Source organism: Octopus sinensis, linkage group LG4, assembly GCF_006345805.1.
Source record: "Octopus sinensis linkage group LG4, ASM634580v1, whole genome shotgun sequence".
Taxonomy (NCBI): domain Eukaryota; kingdom Metazoa; phylum Mollusca; class Cephalopoda; order Octopoda; family Octopodidae; genus Octopus; species Octopus sinensis.
The window spans coordinates 66371692-66391975 of record NC_043000.1 but is presented as its reverse complement, the minus strand read 5'-3'; the positions used below and the strand labels follow the sequence as shown (position 1 = coordinate 66391975).

The following is a 20284-nucleotide window of genomic DNA, read 5'->3' as shown; positions in this document are numbered from 1 at the left end:
CTTTTGAGTCATGTAAGGAGAGTTTCACTAAGAATCAAGATGAAGGAAGCTACAAAATCATGAAAGGAATAGACAAAGTACATGACAGTTTCATGAAATTTATATTCAGCTCCTTCTACATCAAATACATCAGCTACAATTCCTTATCACCATCAAATGATGACTAATTACACACACTTTGACAACAGAACTGCTGAAAATAGATTCTGATGATAATTTTCTAAAGTATTAATCTCATCTTTAGAGTACTTATTTACTTGGCTTATTTAGAAATAAAGTTTCTTGTTCAAATACAGTTTGGGATGAATGTTCATATTCAAATATTAAAACATTAGCTGACACTCAAAAATCAAACTGATTGAAAAGAAGTGTAAATATAAATATACTTTCTATAAATGAGATTAATAAATGAGAAAATTTTTATCCAACTAACAATAACTCATTTCAGTATTTAAGTAAATTGCAAGCAAATATCAGCATGTTTACAAGCATACAATGAGAACATACTGATTAAGTTTTAACAAAGAAATCAGTTGTTTTCAGAGTGTCAAGAAAGGTGTACAACAAAGATGTATTGTGTGTCCTGATTCCCTTGTACAATGACTATGACTACACAAAGAGAATAGAATTCAAGTTTGAAAACTGAAGGACATAAAATCAACAATTTTCAATGATACCATTCTTATAGCTAAGAATGAATTTGATCTGCACAGCCTGTTGATAGAGAAATGTGATAGTGTAACCATAGGAAAAAACGGACAATAATTGTGTCAACATCCTTCTATCAGCATGCTCATGGGAAGCAGATATCACATTCAGGCATTTTCAAAGATCCTCAAACCTCAACATCATTATAGTATTACATGGTAAATGAACAATGGAAATCAGAAATATTATTGCAATTAAAATTAGTATCATAGAAATAAAAACACTATCAAACCTACGTTTTTCAAACCTAGACAAGGCTGATCAGAATACAAATTTCAAAGTACGAGACCCCTCACCAATGAAACATGGGGAAATCATGATTTTCATCCAGAATAGGATCAACTTTGGTAGGTACAAAAAAAAAAAAAAAAAAAAGACATGAAAGAAAGAAATGAAGAAGTGACTTAAAGAAAACATTATACAATACTTGTTAGGCAGATGTAAAAATAATTTGAACGTTACCTCATTGTTACAAAGAAATAGAAAAACAAAAAGGAAAGACATTGCAGAGGATACAAATCAGCCACTCATATACAATATCACTTTTCCAAGTATATTGATAAAAAAAAAAAAATTAAGAGGATGGCTGTCTGCTGCAAGATATTTGATATATTTTATCTTATAAATTAGTAGCTTATTTCTGTTGAAGTAAAACCATTGTTATATCATTTCCTATCCAACATGATATATCTGGCACTTCCTGCAGTTTGTGGAAACTTGGAAATTCTGCTTACATTATACCAAGCATAGGCAACCTTTTTCAAGAAGCGGGCTACATAAGACATGGCTCATTGTCAAGTAGGCTGCACAACTAAAAAAATTCAAGGTAATTTTTCATTAGGTGTACCATTCAGAAAGTTCAGCAGGTTGCTTTACACCATCATCTACAACCTGGCACTTTAAAAACCCCGACATCCTTGATATGTAAATACAGGTCTTATTTATATATATATATTTCATGTTCATTAAATGAATAGGGCACCATATCCAAATGTTCTTACACCACAAAAATTACAATATCACTCAAATTGACACTCTAAAAGACTTTGAAATGAATGAAAAATATCAAATGATTCAGAAATTGAATTTTGTCTCAGAGATCAAAGTTTAACAAATCAACTGAAGGAGACTATCACAAAGAGCAAACAAGAATTCTCTCCAACCACAATATTTGTTTCTGAACTAATCGGCTGAATGTATTTGGGGAATAGCTGAATGCATTTCTTATTGCTTTCTTTCACAAATAAAAATAAAGCATTGCAATGGCTTGCATCAACTATAGCAGCAGATACTCACACCTCATTGTGACCCAGCTGAGACCTATAGTGGTTAGTCTCTCATAAGAAAGCTGGAAATTTACCTTATTATCTAGAGAAGTAAATTTCTTTTGATAAAACAAACTTCTGAAGAATATCTGTTGTCACCTTACTAATCCAGGGACAATACGTCTAATATCAATGATCTTGAATACAATCAGATTTGTCTAACAAGCTCTACCTGACAGTATTACTTCTGGACAAACTGATATAAATTCACAAATCATCCCAATACATGCATACAAGTATATATGTATTTAAGTATGTGTGTATGCATGTCCCAACCCTCACCCAATACTCTGAAGATTATGTAAGAGTTCAGTTGGTGTATAGTTTGAAGAGATATGCAGTTTAAGCTTTGCAAGTCAGCTGAGATGTGATATGCAGATTGTTTGTTGTAGTGAGAAGGAATAGCTGCCTTGATCTGGTTATGCAAGAGTAGGTCTACTACTAGTGAAAAGCAGTATACATGTCCATGTGGATGTGTGTGTAGGTATGAAATAAAGTCTAAATGTATATGTGTATTTGGCAATATTTATTTAAAGTTGAGTATATGTACATAAGAGCACAACTAGAATTAGTCACGGTTGTTTATGGTTTCAAGTTATTTAATTTCAAATAACAGTGTGAAAAATTTATGTTGATTTATCCAGTAGCATTAATGATTGTCAATGGTAAACAAATCTGATTGTTCAATTTCAATTGGTTTGAAGACACTGTTTTCTCTAGAGGCATAAGATGACAACTGATTCACCAGATGTTTCTTTCAAACAAAATTAGGCAATATCAACTTACAGCTCCAGTGTAAGACCATTGTTGCAACTGGAAACTTGGTTCAGCAGGTGATTCAAATATAATTTACTTTTTTCACAGATGTTAGCTATTACAAATGTCTTCAACAAAAATCCAATTTGACAGAAAATTGGTAAATCGTTGAAAACAGTTAATGAATATTTAAATTATGTGCAATCTCATTGATATTATTTCAAACTGTATATTTTTGCAATCTAGAAAAATATATAATCATGATCCAGTGAAATGCTATATTCCCATTCTAGCATCTATTATTGTTGACAGTATAGAAAATTATGATACAGACAGAAAATTGGGATACAGAAACTACAAATGAAGACAAAAAACAATATTAATGTAACTGAAACACTAATTATATATTTCGTAAGAGGCAATTTCAATGATAAACATGAAACATATAGTAAATAATGAGAAATAGAATTTTAATAGAAAACAACCTGAAACATATCCAAAATTTAACTGAGCAAGAATTACATTTAGAATTGGCTACCAATGAAAAAAGAGAGAGACTAAAAGCACAACCAGATGATGACAACTATATACAAAATGTTAGTAAAATTTACATAGATATAGAAAAGAAATACTTCCATACATAAAGATAAACAAAAAAGCCCCCCCCCCACCTTAAATAAAGTATACAACTTCAGTACAACACCTTAAAGCAGGGTTAAGTCCAAGAAATAGTAGAAACAAAAAAAAAAAAGATCTTGTAGTTAACATGATTTTTTTTTTTGCAAAGTCAGTCTATATAAACATTTTAACAAGTTTTCTCAGAAAATTATATTTTTTTATTAATTCTTTTTCTTTTTTAAATATGAAATAAAAAAATAAATGTTAATTTTAAAAATAAGTTAATTTTACTTTGAGTAAAACAAACTGTAATGAAGTTAAAAATGGAACATGTAGCAGCAATAGAGAAAGAAAAAAATTAAAAGAGTAAAATGTGTTAAATATTAGAAGAAATTAAAAACTTTCCTCAGCAATAGTACAATGGAAACTTTAAATATCAAAAGCTTATTTTCATTGAGAGATAATTATTTAAGCAAATAGAAATTTGAAAAGGAAAATAAGTAGGGAGGGAGAGGGGTAGCAGAGAATGACAGAAAAAAATGCTCAAAAGAGATGTGAATTGAAAAGTGATTTTGTAAAGCAATGAAATATAATAATGAAATCATGAACCATATTAAAAGATATTTCAGGTGAAATATTTAGTTATTTTCTTTTTTAAACATCAAGAGATGTTTTAATATAAATTATTGTAAGTTTAAATCATCCTTAAAGCATTTATATAGGTAATTTAGCAATGCATGGTTAGTAAAAGGAATAATCATAAATTGTGTTTTCTGTTTTAAAATAAGAAATAAATGTTTACAAAAAAAATATATGTATAAAGAAATTACTATTTAAATGATAAACTGATTGATCATAACTATATCTTATTTTAATGACCTTTATGAAAATTGAATGAAATCTATGATTTTTAAATCTGATTGCTTTAGCTGTTGTGAGAATTTAAAAAAAAAAACTGACTAAAACAGTAGATGCACAATAAACTTTTAATAGTTTGATGTTCAATTTCTTATTTGAAATATATTTTGATTATCATGTAGAATATAATTAAAATGAAATATGATTGAAAACAAAATATTCTTTAATCATTAAGATCTAGTTATAGAGAAAAATATTCCTATATGTGTGTGTATGTATGTATGTATGTGTGTGTATATATATATATATATATATATATATATAGGCAACAACAGAATTGGTCCAAATTCAATTGTAACATCTTGCAATGAAATTACTGAACACCCAATTCATATTAAATTACATTGCAGAAGGGAAAAATAAACTAAGTAAATGTTAGAAAAAAATAACTCACTGATATAAAGCAATATTACGAAGAAAAATACTAAATGATCATTAATATAATTATCACTCACTTCTGAAAATTATTTGACTTATTTGATATAACAGACAATTGCCAATAGCTGAGTGATAATTATATTGATGATTTTATATAAAAACAGTATATATATATATATATATATATATATATATATAGGCAACAACAGAATTGGTCCAAATTCAATTGTAACATCTTGCAATGAAATTACTGAACACCCAATTCATATTAAATTACATTGCAGAAGGGAAAAATAAACTAAGTAAATGTTAGAAAAAAATAACTCACTGATATAAAGCAATATTACGAAGAAAAATACTAAATGATCATTAATATAATTATCACTCACTTCTGAAAATTATTTGACTTATTTGATATAACAGACAATTGCCAATAGCTGAGTGATAATTATATTGATGATTTTATATAAAAACAGTATATATATATATATATATATATATATATATAATGAAAAGCTAAGATTAAGGAAAAAAAAAAAGTAGTTTCCGCAAGATAAAATCTCAATATTTGGCCTTAAATATCCAGCATATTTAATTCACAATTGTTGGTTGTATGTAATTTAAAATAAAGTATGCTTTTGGTTAGAAATTGATAAAATAAAAGAGAAAACAGCTAGAATACAAATATTCAACGTGTTAGCATGATTCATTGGATGAATATTTTTTTTTTAACTAAACACTCTTTAATGTTTTGAAAGAGAGAAGAAAAAAATAATAACCAACTAAATTACAGTATTTTATCAGAAGCACATTAACATTTACAATTAAAAAAATATTTCTTAAACTTGCATAGTTAACTAAGTTTGGAAACCCAGAAAGTTCATTTCAACATTGTTCAGTGTTCACTGTTTACTGTTATAAACACATTACTGATTCATTTTGAAATAAATTTAAATTTAAAAAAAAAAAAAGTCAGGCATCATGTGAAATATTTTTTCTCCCTTTTTTTTCACTGTTTATCATCTGTTTTCTAATAACAAAAAAAAAAAAAGGAATCAACTGTGCTACTCATCCTAATCAATAAAATAATATCAGTAAGGTATTGGTATCAATTCAACAAACTATCTTCCTTATTCTTGGCCTTGTGTACAGTCAAATAAATAGATCAGATCATGGTATTAAATTTGCTTTAAAGAAAATATTTGGGTAACCTTGATTACAAATATTGTTGTATTTAGGGAACACACACGTTTGTTGTAGCTTCGTTAAGTTTTATTATCAATTAATTAGATAATCAGTTACTTCATTAATTGATTAATCAATTGACTAACTATCTAAATAATTGATAATAAAACTTGAAGTATGTTACAGTTAGTGTGTGTGTGTGTGTGTGTGGTATATTGGCACTATGACCCTCTCAAAATACAACAATACCAATTTCAACAGATGATTTCATGTCAAGAATCCCGCAAAACAAATACAAAAGTGATTATAAATAGCTTTCTGTATTCTTAATATGCTGTAAGAACTGTACATCACAGTATGATTTACGATGCCCAAAATAAGGGCTATTTTAAAATTATTCAATGCAGAATAATGTATCTATAAATCAAATAAAAGAAATCAAGCCAAAAAAGCTGATTTAAATCATTTAAATTAAAAATAGGGAGCAGCATCAAATCAATATTCTCTACTGAAGAAAGAAGTGGCCTGTAGAATAGATTATGGTTTCTGGAACAACATTCTTTACACACTTTCTGAATTTAATAAAGAAATTAAAACAGAAATGCAAGCAAATAGACTGGCTAACAATATAATTTCGTGTTAAAAATGACAATATCATCATCAGCAGCAGCTTAGCATCCATTTTTTTCTTTTTTTTTTCACAAAAACATTGGAGTGCAATTTTTAACCAATATAAATACAAATTAAAATCTTTGATTCACATGTTCATGAATTTTAAAATAGATCTTTCAGTTCTTATAACGAAGTTGGTTTTAAAAATTGGAGCATTCAAGCATAATCTAAGAATTTTTACATTATAAATAATAACAGCCAATAATAATTCATGTTGGTCTATTGAATCATTTGGAGATTATGAGAGCAGAATTTTTTTTCATTGTGTGTGATACAACTGTTATATTGTGCACACGGATATATATTACTAAACTAACCCTCAGATCTTTCTCTTGACAGAATTAAACGTAACAGATCAGGCGTATCTGAAATGAATAAAAATTCATTTAAATTGGTTTAACTTAGATAACACAGCACCATGTATAAAAGCGCCATGACATTAATAGAGAAATGTAACTACAGACTAAAGATTTAAGGATAAAACCTCAAATCTGTAGTCACACTAGATGTCCTGTAGCATGGTGCTTGATATTAACAAGATGAGAAGGTTATACTCATTTCACGGAGCTTAAATATAAGCTTACTTTGTTTTTAACAATAAATGTAGTTGGAAAAGATGAGAATTTAAGATTATGTCATTTGGTTATACGGCAGTTGATGTCTTTGGTCGATTTTTACCTCGACGTTGTGCCAAAGATGAAGCCCCAACAGGCTCAAGTGTGGTCTTTGGTTGAGAGGTAAGAGCCTTGTAAGTAGCTACCATAGCACCCTGCAAAATAAATTTTGAGAAGTATTAGCAGTGAATACTACTTCGTTTTAATCAGCTTTGTCAAAAATAATGCAAATACAATTCTTGGTATTAAAACACAAACATGGTAAAATAATGGTAGAGATAGAAGTTGGGATTTATAGATATGCACACACACACACACCCCTACATTTGGACTTCTTACCTAATATGTCCCTGTTAAGTTGATCCCATTGCCTATTTGATGTCCTCTCATCTCTCTATCATTCATTTCTATCCCCAACACTATCTATCTTTAAAACTCATTTCCCCATTGCTCACTAACTTGTCCAACCCCCTTATCTCTCTGACACTCACCCTCTCTCTATCATGCCAACCATAAAATGAGATAGTAGTGAATCTGCAAATATTCTATTACTCTGCTCACCTTATCTCTTCCATTAAGACACTTGTGTATGAAGGACAGCAATGGATCTGTTCATTTCCAAGTTTCCTTCTATCACCCTTTCTGTGCTGCCAGCTATCACCTGATCTCTCTCTCTCTCTGACATCAGTTGCCATTTGCTGTCTCTTACTCCAGCACAGTCACTCTTCACACCCACACCTCAATCACTATGTTTCTCTCATAATATTGTCACTCCTCTCACCTATTCCCCTGGATCCTAGTATCAGTGTTTTCTCTTCTGGTCATCTCTTCTTTGTCATTCTGCCATGAATAAACATAGACTCTATAAGGCGAAGAGAGTCCTAGTTGTGTTAAAGAGACATAACCCTTTAAGTGTTGGTGCAATGACAAATTACACCAAAGACATAGTAAATTGACTTGTGTAAGGAAGGACAGCAGAAATCATGTGAAAATTGGGACATATAAACAGGACCTGGTCCTTAGACCCATCTAATAGGACAGTAACTTTGAATAAGAACTAATTCTGGACTGATAACCCACCTAAACCATGCCAGCATGGAAAGCTGATATAAAATGATGATGCTGATGATGAAAAGCCTCAATTGTCTTTTTTTTTTGTTTTTTTTTTTCACTGTTGAACATCTTGATACAGTATTCTACAGCCAAATGTTCTTCCTTTTGCCAGCCCTTGTTTTCAAGTGCAACACTTTATTTCACTGCTCTTCATACATTTAACTGCTGAGTTAGACTTATTGCTTATGGGAGAAATGAGAGAATACAAATATCACTGGTATCTGTGTGTGTGTGTGTGTCAACTGACACACACATGGAAGGCTTCCATGCAATTTTTACCTACCAATTCCATTGACAAGGCATTGGTTGAATCAGAGCTATAGTCAATAACTCTTGCCCAAAGAGCCATGCAGTGGGACTAAACCTGTGTACCATATGGTTATGAAGTGAATTTCTCAACCACATAGCTATGTATGCATGTATGTATGTATGCATGCATGTATACTCTCATCCAAAATGGAGATGATAACCAACATCCTCAAGTGTATCATATAAAGAATCAAGAGGTTTCCCACAAAAAACCAGTGGTTGCCTTGTTAACAGAAACAAAAAAACAAAAAATTCAGAATCCATAACATGACTTGACTGGGGAGTGAATGTGTCAAAATTAATGTCATACCTTGACGAGACTGGCATCTTGAAGAGTTAATTTAATATTTGAAGGTAATGATCCTCTGTCTTGAATCCATTTGCTTTTTAAAACATCTGATGCAGTCAGGCGACTATGGGGATCTACATGCAACATTTTCTGAACCAAATCCTATAATGCAAATTTTAGAATTTTAAGTATCAAACATTTTAAAAATAATTTAAGGTAATTGAATGAGGACATAACAAAGAAAGGAAAAAAGAGACATTATACTGAATGATTAAAAATTTTTGATCTTTTCCTTTTGAACGGCAGACAATTTCTAGTTAACTAAACACTTTAAAACTTCGTATACTGGTAGAATGTGTCAAAATAAAACATTTTTTTCTCTTGGCTTTCTTGAGAAAATTGTAATTTGTTTGTTTAACATAGTTTAATTTTTCGAATTTTAACCAATCCTATGCTCTCTTTTGAGCTAAAATCATTTGCTGTGTCTAAAACTGAGACAACATCCTGTAACTAACCCTAAACCTCCCCCCCAACCCAAACCCTAATTTTTTTTCTTAATTGTTAAATTAATTTAATTGTTACGCGTGTAAAAAAAAACTAAAGCAATGGAATTAAATTAATTTAACAATTAAGAAAAAAAAGTTAGGGTTAGGGGGAGGTTTAGGGTTAGTTACAGGATGTTGTCTCAGTTTTAGACGTAGCAAATGATTTTAGTTGAATGGAGGTAATCGATTGGTTAAAATTGCCGAAATGCTCGGATTTTCAGACGAAATATCTTACAAACTTTAGAATTTTCTCAATAAAACCAAGAGAAAATGATGTTTTATAAACACATTCTACCAGTATAAATTTAAAAGTGTGTAGTTAACTAGAAATTGTGTTGACATCTGCCGTTCAAAGGAAAAGATCCAAAATTTTTATATTATCAGGCACAAGAAGAAAACAATACTAAATTTATTGAAGAAGCCTTAAAAACAAAGCAAAAAATACCCTTTCCAGAGGAGGATCTGCCTACCATAGCAGAATTGATACCAGCCCTGGTGTCACATAAAAGGAACCAGTACACTGTGGAGTAGTCAGCATTAGGAAGGGCATCCAGCTGTAGAAACCATGCCAGAACAGACAATGATGTCTGGTGTGGCTCCTGATCTTAGCAGCTCCAGTCAAACCAGCATGAAAAATGGATGTTAAATAATGATGATAATGATGGCTTATGGAAACTAATAACTACAGATTTTCTCTGGAAAATCATTAATTTTTTTCGTCTTGTTGACTTTTGTTAATTTTCTTTGTGTTGTTGACTTTTAAACCCTTTATAAGTATTTACTTTAAAATGAAGACTATCTTGAATCTTCTCTTGCTGATGTTTGTCATCCTAAATATTTCTTTCTCCTTTAAGATTTCAGTTGGTTCATCTTTTCTATCCACAAAGCTTTCCATGACCTACAAGCACTACCTTTCTTCTTTAGACACAAAACTAATCTGCAATTTAATAAGATAAACAATTGCAGAGTACTATATCCATTACAATAAGAACATAGTATGCAGAAAGTTGTGCTTAATTTCATTATATTGACTTTCTGAAATTTTCACCAAGTACAACTAATACTGGTTGAGCCTATATATATATATATATATATATATATATATATATGCATTCTATGAATGTATTTATGTATCTTGTTGATTATTGCAGTCTAGTACAAATCTCTACTTGTCTTACACTGCTAACACTTACAGGCAAATTTATACTATTTTGAACTGCTCCTATGTAGCTGCCTACAATAATGCTTCCATTACTATAGAAAGGTTGCTAAATAAAGAGAATGAATGGGAGAAAGAGAGTCTGCCAAATGCCAACCCAACAGAGGGACCAGCTATCTGAATTGACAGTACCTTGGTAGATAAATCAATTAAGGGTATGAAGACAGGGAAAGCCCCTGGCCCATCAGGAATCACTGCAGAGATGATCAAAATATCTGGCAATGTCCGCTATAGCCTAGTCACCCATATGGTCAACCAGGTGATACATGAAGGAGTCATACCCAATGACTGATGTAGCAGCACCATAGTCAACTGCTACAAAGGTAGAAGTGATGCATTAGATACAAATAATTACAGAGGTATCAAGTTGTTGCATTAGGTAATGAAGGTCACGGAGAGGGTCATAGCCCAATTAGGGAGAGATAAGATGCAGTTTGAGTTTGTGTCAGAGAAAAGTACCACTGATGCTATATTTCTGGTAAGACAGCTGCAGGAGAAATACCTAGCCAAAGATAAACCTCTGTAGCTGGCTTTCATTGACATGGAGAAAGCCTTTGATAAGGTCCCCCAATCCCTTATATGGTAGTCAATGAGGAAACCAGGGAGAGATGAATGGTTAGTGAGAGCTGTACAAGCCATGTACAGGGATGCTGTCAGTAAGGTGAGGGTTGGCAATGAGTACAGTGAAGAATTCAGGGTAGGGGTCTACCAAGGATCAGTCCTCAGCCCCCTCTTATTCATCAAGACAGGATGCCTCTGGGAGCTCCTCTAGCTGATGACCTTTCTCTAATTGCTGAGTCACTATCAGAACTAGAGGAGAAGTTTCAAGTGTGGAAACAAGGATTAGAATCGAAGAACCATAGTCAACCTAGCTAAAACCAAAGTCTTAATAAGTAGGAAGGCAGACAAACCACAAATCCCTTCAGGCTGATGGCACTGCTCGATCTGTAGAAAAGGCATAGGTAGAAACTCATTAAGATGTACCCAGTGTAAGCTATGGACACATAAGAGGTGCAACAATATCAAAGGAAAGTTAACTGGGAAGATAGTTTTTGTATGTGGCAAATGCTCAGGAGCAATAAACACTGAAAATGTGCAGAGAACAGCTTCTGTCACATTCAAGGGAGAAAAACTAAAAGTAGCTGATAGCTTCCGTTACTTAGGTGACTAAATCAGTAGCAAGGGTGGATACTCTGAAAGTGTAGCTGCTAGAATAAGAATAGCCTGGGCAAAGTTCAGAGAGCTCCTACCTCTGCTGGTGACAAAGAGCCTCTCGCTCAGAGTAAAAGGTAGACTGTATGACATGAACGAACAGCCATGCTACATGGCAGTGAAACATGGACAGTGACTGCTGAGCACATGCGTAAGCTCGCAAGGAATGAAGCCAATATGCTCCATTGGATGTGTAATTTCAGTGTGCATACACAAAAGAGTAAGCATCCTTAGAGAAATGTTGGACTTAAGAAGCATCGGATGTGGTGTGCAACAGAGATGACTGCGCTGGTATGGTCATGTGTTGAGAATGGATGTGGTTAGCTGTGTGAAAAAGTGTCACACCCTAGCAATTGAGGGAACCTGTGGAAGAGGTAGACCCAGGAAGACCTGGGATGAGGTGGTGAAGCATGACTTTCAAACATTGGGCCTCACCGAGGCAATGACCAGTGACCGAGACCTTTGGAAATATGCTGTGCTTGAGAAGACCCGGCAAGCCAAGTGAGACCATAACCCATGGCCTATGCCAGTGGTGTATAACCAGCCCACTTATGAGTACCCTTTATTCATTGAACAATAAATTTGGCTTGCGAAGACCTGTTGAGGCAAGTGAAACCAAAATCGCTGACGTGGCTGATGACAGTACCGCCTGATTGGCACTCGTGCCAGTGAAACATTGAAAGCACCATCCAAGCGTGATCATTGCCAGGGTTGCTGACTTGCACCAGTGCCATGTAAAAAGCACCATTCAAGTGTGATTGTTGCCAGCATCGCCTTACTGGCATATGTGCTGGTGACATGTGAAAAACAACATTCGAGCGTGGTCGTTGCCAGTGCCACCAGATTGGCTCCCATGCAGGTGGCATGTAAAAATCACCTTTTGAGCATGGTTATTGCCAGTACTGCCTGACTAGCCCTCGTGCCGGTGGCACGTAAAAGCACCCACTACACTCTCAGAGTGGTTGGCATTAGGAAGGGCATCCAGCTGTAGAAAGTTGTCCAGATCAGATTGGAGCCTGTAGCAGTCTTCTGGCTCGCCAGTCCTCTGTCAAACCGACCAACCCATGCCAGCATGGAAAGCAGATGTTAAACAACGATGATGATGATGATGATGATGAGAGAACACCACTGGAAAATACAAAAACTAAAAGCAGCACATATGCTAGGACACAACAACCTCCTAAGCAGACCAAGTGCAAATATGAGTAGTATATGGGAACTGGTATTAAGGAAGGATAGGAAAATATTAGATTTATAAGCCCTAAAACTCACTCCATAATTGCCCACAGGCATATGGCATAGTGGTTAAGAGCACAGGCTACTAACCCCAAGATTCCGAGTTTGATTCCAGGCAGTGACCTGAACAACAACAACAACAATGACAACAACAATAATAATAATATCATCTAAAAATACCTTAGGAAGAAATTTCCCCAAGACACCTGATGAAGGCTGGAGGGTATATCAGCCGAAATGTTGTGCTAACAACAAGCAAGATGAGGACAAATATCCATCAAATGTAAATAATGTACTTCATGTCTATTTACTATGAATCCAAACTCACAACAAGTCTAAAGATGAACTCTGTATTAGCATAAAGTGTTTCATTAAGATTTATCCAATGGAATAAGTCAGTAGAAGAACCACAGTTTTATTCTGGAACTGTAAAGAACAAAACTTGGAACATTTGATGATAATAATATTAATAATTCTTTCTACTATAGGCACAAGGCCTGGATGATATCAACACCAGTGTTCAACTGGTACTTACTTTATCAACCCTGAAAGGATGAATGTTAAGCATTTCATTCAGCATGATAATTCTGCCAATGTACTACCTTGTTGTTGTTGACGATGATGATGATGATGATGATGATGATGGCTTCAAATTTTGCACAAGGGCAGTAATTTGGGGGGAGGAGATTAGTCGATTATATCGACTCCACTGTTCAACTGGTACTTATTTTATCGACCCTGAAAGGATGAAGGGCAAAGTCAATCCCAGCCAAATTTGAACTCAGAACATAGCAACAGGCAAAATACTGCTCAGCATTTCACCTGGTGTGCTAATGATGCTGCCAGCTCGCTGCCTTAATATGATAATTAATGATGATGACAGGATATACATATGGGTTCAAAAAGAATTTAAAGATAATTGTGACATAAAGCAATAATAATATTATTAAGAAATAACAAAGGACTTACTTTAGCAGCATCTGAGACACAATCCCAGTTGCCTTCTGTTAATTTAATTTTTCCACCACCAATTCTGGCTAAAATATCACTAGGAGTATCATTAGGACCATTAGCATAAGGTGTTTGACTGAAAAAAAGAAAGTAATGGTAATACTAGATATTTGTTACAAAAGCCATACAATACATCAAAACATGGGGGCAATATATAATACAATTTAAATATGTAATTATAGCAAATTAGTTAATATGTAAGTATAACAATGGTTTGTTTTATATATAAATATGCCGTGCTTGAGAAGACTCATTGAGCCAAATGAAATCATAGTAATGGCTGATGTTGGTGTCATATAACTGGCACTTATAATGAGAAATGATCTGAAACCAATGCAGTCAATATATCAGAATTATAAGGATCAATCAGTTTTAAAATATGTGAAGGAAGCAATCACTAGAATGCTAACATGTCTAAATGAGGAACAAAAACTGCACACCAGAGCCCCACATAAATAATTCAAAATGCAATATTTCAAAGATATTAAGTCTCATCACAATTGCCTTGTTTAGCTCTCTCATTGGGTACAATGTCATTTGTATTGTACAGAAGAGACTGAGACTCAAAACAGTCTATGCAGAGAAAAATCTCAAGAACAACCTATCAAGTTTCAATCAATATAAATACATTGGAGTCTTGCGTGGAATCAAAGAGATGAACACAAAAACAATAAATAGAATCTAGATTATTTCCAAAAGGTTGATGCCTAACAATACATTCATGTATTGAGACAGAAACTGAGAAATATTGTATATAACCTAAAGTGCTGGCTTAGCCATGTATTTTTAAAAAACAACAAGAAATTTCATTATAAATAGGAAACCACCAAGAAAAAATATTGAAGAAATAAAGTCACCAATTACAGATCTACCAGAAAACACAACAGAGAAATAGATAATAGGGAAATACAATAAATTTTAAGATATTAGACTAATGCTATAACAGCTATTTTGTAGTTGGATGCTAGATTCTGGTTGGATCAGGATATATTTATAGATATGAAGTAATAAACAACTATCACCACTGGAAAGTATACAAATAGTTCAACTGACGAGAAGTTGAGAAAGCAGTGAATGTAGTAGAAAATAATACTGTTCTCAGAAATATTTAAATATACAGGCAAAAATATTAGGTCTTATACACCAATTTATATGTTTTGTCCAAACAGAAGTTGATAAACTAGTCAGATATGAAAAAAAAAAGAAAAACACATAAAAGGAAATAAAATATAGAATCCCTAAACTGAATACATGAACTTAAAAGCTCTAAGATCAATAAAATAAGAACTCAAAATTCAATTCCTAGAAAGTATGTTATCATACATAGATTTGAACCCCCCCCCCAAAAAAAAACAGGGTTTCTAGAACATACACACACATTTAGGTAAATACTATCAATAAAATACGAAATGGACACACAATGACTACAGTAGAGTACATAAAACCTAATCACATAAAAAAAGTAAATGAAAAATTAACAGCATTTAAAACTATTAATATCACAGAATAGCAATGAAGATAAGATGTTAAATTGCTCACTCATAATCAATTTAAACTCCACAAAGTAGTTATGCAAGTAGGTAAAAAATGTACAGCAATAATTTCAGCTTTTGGGTTTTTTTTTACCATCAGGTTCATTATTTCAACATTAACATTTAAGAAAAGAAAAGAGAGGAAGATAGACAGAAAAGAAGAAAAACTATAAGAGTATTCTAGCTGGAAAAGTAAAAAGATACAACACTGCATGAAACAAATACTCAAAGTTCTAGCAGTACTGGATGGAGTTGGGGAACCTCAGAATAGCTGACCTACTAGATCTCACCCACAGAAAATACCTAAAAAATGTAATGATTTAAAGGCAGGATAGTAAATACAGATCATGTACTAAATTTGAGAAAACAACTGGCTACATTATTTCAAGATGCCCAGTCTTCCTCTAAGTAAGAAGCTAAACAAAAACATGACTGAGCAGATATATTAACTAGTTATTTAATGTAAACACTACTACACTGGAACACACAACAAATAATATAAACCTGTCTAGAAAAAAGAAAAATCATTGAAAACTACTGAGTGAACATTTATGCAGTATCTGATAGAAATAGCAGCCAAAGCTTCCTCATCACATTTAAAACAAAAAGAATAAAGTTGGGGAAGGTCACATGGAATATTGTAGCCTTAGATTCAATATATCTGAAAAAATATAAAAGATGAGATTATTATGGAATCATTAATCACTGTCAGCCATACATACAGGCTTGTTCCTTACAAGTGCTGGTGCCACATTAAATGCACTTGTGCCAGTGCTACTTAAACGCACCCATACCAGTGGCATGTAAAAAGCACCCAGCACACTCTGGCATTAGGAAAGGCCTCCTACCATAGCAACCATACTACAACAGACAATTAGAGTCTGGACAGCTCCCCTGCTGGCCAGTTCCTGTCAAACTGTCCAACTGATGCCAGCATGGAAAACAGACATATGATGATGATGAATCAGGACTGGCCATGGACCACATAACAACTACGTCACAGTACTCTGGGACATTTCTGATTAGAGAATTAAAAAAAACTGACCAAATATTATTATTGTGTTATTACTATTAGGATGATAGATTGGCAGAATCATTAATGTACCAGACAAAATGCCTTGTTGTATTTCTTCCAGGTCTCTATGTTCCAAACTGAAATTCTGCTGATGTCACACCTTTTCTTTTCTTTGGGGTTGATAAAATGCAGTACAGTCAACTCCTTAAGGCAATTTAATAGATTACCCCACTAAATTTCTTCTTATGTTAGAAACCATTACAATAGAGTTATAAAAGAATATCTATTGAGGAAGTTGAGAAAGTATCAAAATATTAAAAAATTGAAGTAAAATCAAATGTATGTTGGAAATGAATGTAGAAACTTGATGTATTAGAACTAGTTAAAATAACAGGGCAAAAAAAAACAACACAAAATTCCAGGCAACACCCATCTACACACCCTATATAAAATGGTATTATTTAAAACAGTAAATATAGTAATTAGAGCCCTCTCTATACACAGAGCACAAGTACACATAAAAACTTACTCCATGAACCTGGGGTACATTGTTGGGTTTAATACTGAAGGAGAAAACACTAAACAGAAAGATAAGAATGATTCATAACATAAGCTCATGGTCAAAAATTTTCATATGCAATTGGACTTAAAGCAACTTCAGTATTTTTTTACTGGGCTTGTTTAAAAACCAAGGAACAATGGAAAGGATAGATTACCACAACAGGATTTGAACAAAGAACATAAAGGGATATAACAAAATATTTTAAAGCATGTTTTCTGGCACTCTACTAGTTGTAGCATTCACCAGTCTAATAAAAAAAAAATATTTAAAATTCACAAATTGCTTATTTGTTTATAATTTTGTGTAAGGAAAAACAATGTCTACTGACTATAGATTTTCCAAGCCTCAATGACAAAGTACTTAATACGCAGTTTGAATTTGTATATGTTAATCCTTTAGCATTCAGATTAGTCTGTTGAATGTAATACTCATACGTTCACTTTGTTTTTAATTAATCAGACATTATCCTGCAGTTTCAATATTTTGATGATGTGATTGTTTATTTTTTAAATGACATTGTAGAAACAGTATGAGAAGCCAAATCTGGCAAGTTTGAAGCTAAAAGAAGAAGAATATTTGGGCCAGAAATGGCTGGTTTAAATGCTAAAGGGTTAATGTTTGAAGAGCAAAAATGGACATAAAGGAGTTCTAGAGAGATGCTATTCAGAGAAGGAAGAATTAGTGTATTTAGTATGGAGTCTGGGTATAATCATCATTTAACATGTTGTCCATGCTGGCATGGGTTGGACAGTTTGACCAGGGCTGGCAAGCTGGGAGGCTGTGCCAGACTCCAGTCTGTTTTGGTATGGTTTCTATGGCTGGATGCACTTCCTAATGCCAACCACACTTTGAGAATGTAATGGGTGCTTTTACGTGCCACCAGCATAGGTGCCATTTGCATGACATTGGTATCTATCATGACTGCAGTTTTACTTGGCTTGATGGGTCTTCTCAAACATAGCATAATACCAAATGGACTCAGTCATTGCCTCTGTGAGGCCCAGTGCTCAAAGCCCAGCATAATGCCAAATGGTCTCAGTCCTTGCCTCCTTGAAGTCCAATGCTTGAAAGGTGCTTTTACGTGCCATTTGTGTGACACTAGTATCTGCCACGACTGCAATTTTACTTGGCTTGATGGATCTTCTTCTCAAGCACAGCACAATGCCAAAGGTCTTGGTCATTGCCTCTGTGAATCTCAACATTCAAAAGGAGCTCAACCACTTTACCTCCATGAGGTTCAACACTTGAAAGGTGCTTTTTACATGTCACGTGCACGGGTGCTGGTTACACGACACCAGCATCAGCCATGACTACAATTTCACTTGGCTTGACATGTCTTCTCAAGCACAGCATATCACCAAAGGTCTTGGTCACTAGTCATTACCTCTGTGAGGCCCAAAGCTCAGGTTTTCCTAAGTTTGCCTCTACCACAGGTTCCCTCCACAGTTAGGGATTGACACTTCTTTACACAGCTGCTCATATGCATCACATGACCATACCAGTACATTTGTCTCTCTTGCACACCATATCTGATGCCTCTTATGCCTAAATTTTCTCTCAAGATGCTTATACTCTGTCAAACATGCAAACTGACATTGCACATCCGATGAAGCATACTGGCTTAATTGCTTTCAAGCCTGTGCATGTCTTCAGCTGTTACAGCCCATGTTTCACTGCCATGTAACATAGCTGTTCGCACACAGGCATCATACAATCTGCCTTTCACTCTGAGGGAGGCCCTTTGTTGCCAGCAGAGGTAGGAGCTCTCTAAACTTTGTCCAGCCTAATCTTATTCTGACAGCTATGCTCTCAGAACATCCAAAATCTTTATTCACCAATGCAGTGTTGAGCACTCATTCTTATTGTTCAATATTTATGAGTGTGTACATCATCATCTTTAGTACAAGGCGAAAGATTTATCCGCTCGGTGGGTGAAATATATATATCATGAACAGGTGTTAGTCCTGAAAGGTGTTCAATGATTTGAAGGTGTAAGGTGTAATGCTTTTATATTCCTCATAAGTAGAGGTTGAAGAACTGAAGTTAGTTTTCTAGTTTTCAATGTGTGCATTTAAGAACCATTGACTAAGACTAGTGCAGGTGTGGTCCTATGGTCAAAAGCTTGCTTCAATATCATATGGTTCCAGGTTCAGTTCCATGGCATGACACTTTGGGTAAACATCTTCTATGATAGCTCTGGGCCAACAAAAGCCAGTGGATTTGGTAAGTGGAAACTGAAAGAAGTCTGTTATAAATAAGTGTATGTGTGTATGAGCATGCATGCGTGTGAATGTGTTTGTGAGCATGCATGCGTATGTGTGTTTGTGCCTCCTTATCTTGACATCATGTGATAGTTGTAAGTGAGTGTCACTGTCATACAAGCAGTGTCATTCATTTCTATGATAACATGCCTGCTTATGGGCAAATATTAACTTTGATTGAAAACAGGTGAGGGTTAATAACAGGATGAGCATCCAGCCATAGAAAATCTGCCTCAAATAAACTCTGATGTCTGCAAGCATGGAAAAGTGGACATCAAATGATTATGATATCTAATGGTGTTGGAGTTGCATTTTGACAAGTGCCTATGCACAGAAGGCAAGGGGGAAAATGTAGTGTCACAGAACAGATCAAATCAGATATGATATTAGCTATACTTTAACTGCATGTGCTTTTGTGATTTTAGCTGTATTATGTGCCAGGTACCAATAAATAACAATTGTTCTCGCAACAAATAACAGTTGGTGTACCTACCCTGCTAACATAGTATACAATAACACACCCAAACTCCAGATATCACAGGCAGCATCATATCCTTGGCGCTTTAAAACCTACAAAAATTATAATAAAAACAGGTTGAAAAGAGAACTGAATAAAATTAAATGCGACATATATTAATGCTGTGGGTGGAAAAGAGATAAAATGAAATATGCAAGATAGGATATATTAAAATGTTTGTGTTTTGAGATATCAATTTTCCTTTCTACGAAAAAAACGAATACACAAGTTCATCAAAAACTGAAATTGTCAGAATTTATGCAAAAAAATTTACATGCTAAAATCTAAT

The 20284-nt window shown here is 33.7% G+C and overlaps 1 protein-coding gene across 2 annotated transcripts in view; it reads right to left on the bottom strand.

Annotated features, from left to right (window-relative positions):
* Positions 1 to 5423: 5423 nt before the first annotated feature.
* LOC115210294 (ribosomal protein S6 kinase 2 beta) overlaps positions 5424 to 20284 on the bottom strand; it is a 93048-nt gene continuing 78187 nt past the window's right edge. For both annotated transcript variants that reach the window (XM_029778812.2, XM_029778811.2), the window contains exons 18-21: positions 19972 to 20048; positions 14067 to 14184; positions 8907 to 9047; positions 5424 to 7329 (exon numbers count right to left, since the gene is read on the bottom strand). In XM_029778812.2, coding sequence (XP_029634672.1) covers positions 7204 to 7329; positions 8907 to 9047; positions 14067 to 14184; positions 19972 to 20048 — 462 coding nt within the window. In that variant the 3' untranslated portion in view covers positions 5424 to 7203. The remainder of the gene's footprint in view (positions 7330 to 8906; positions 9048 to 14066; positions 14185 to 19971; positions 20049 to 20284) is intronic.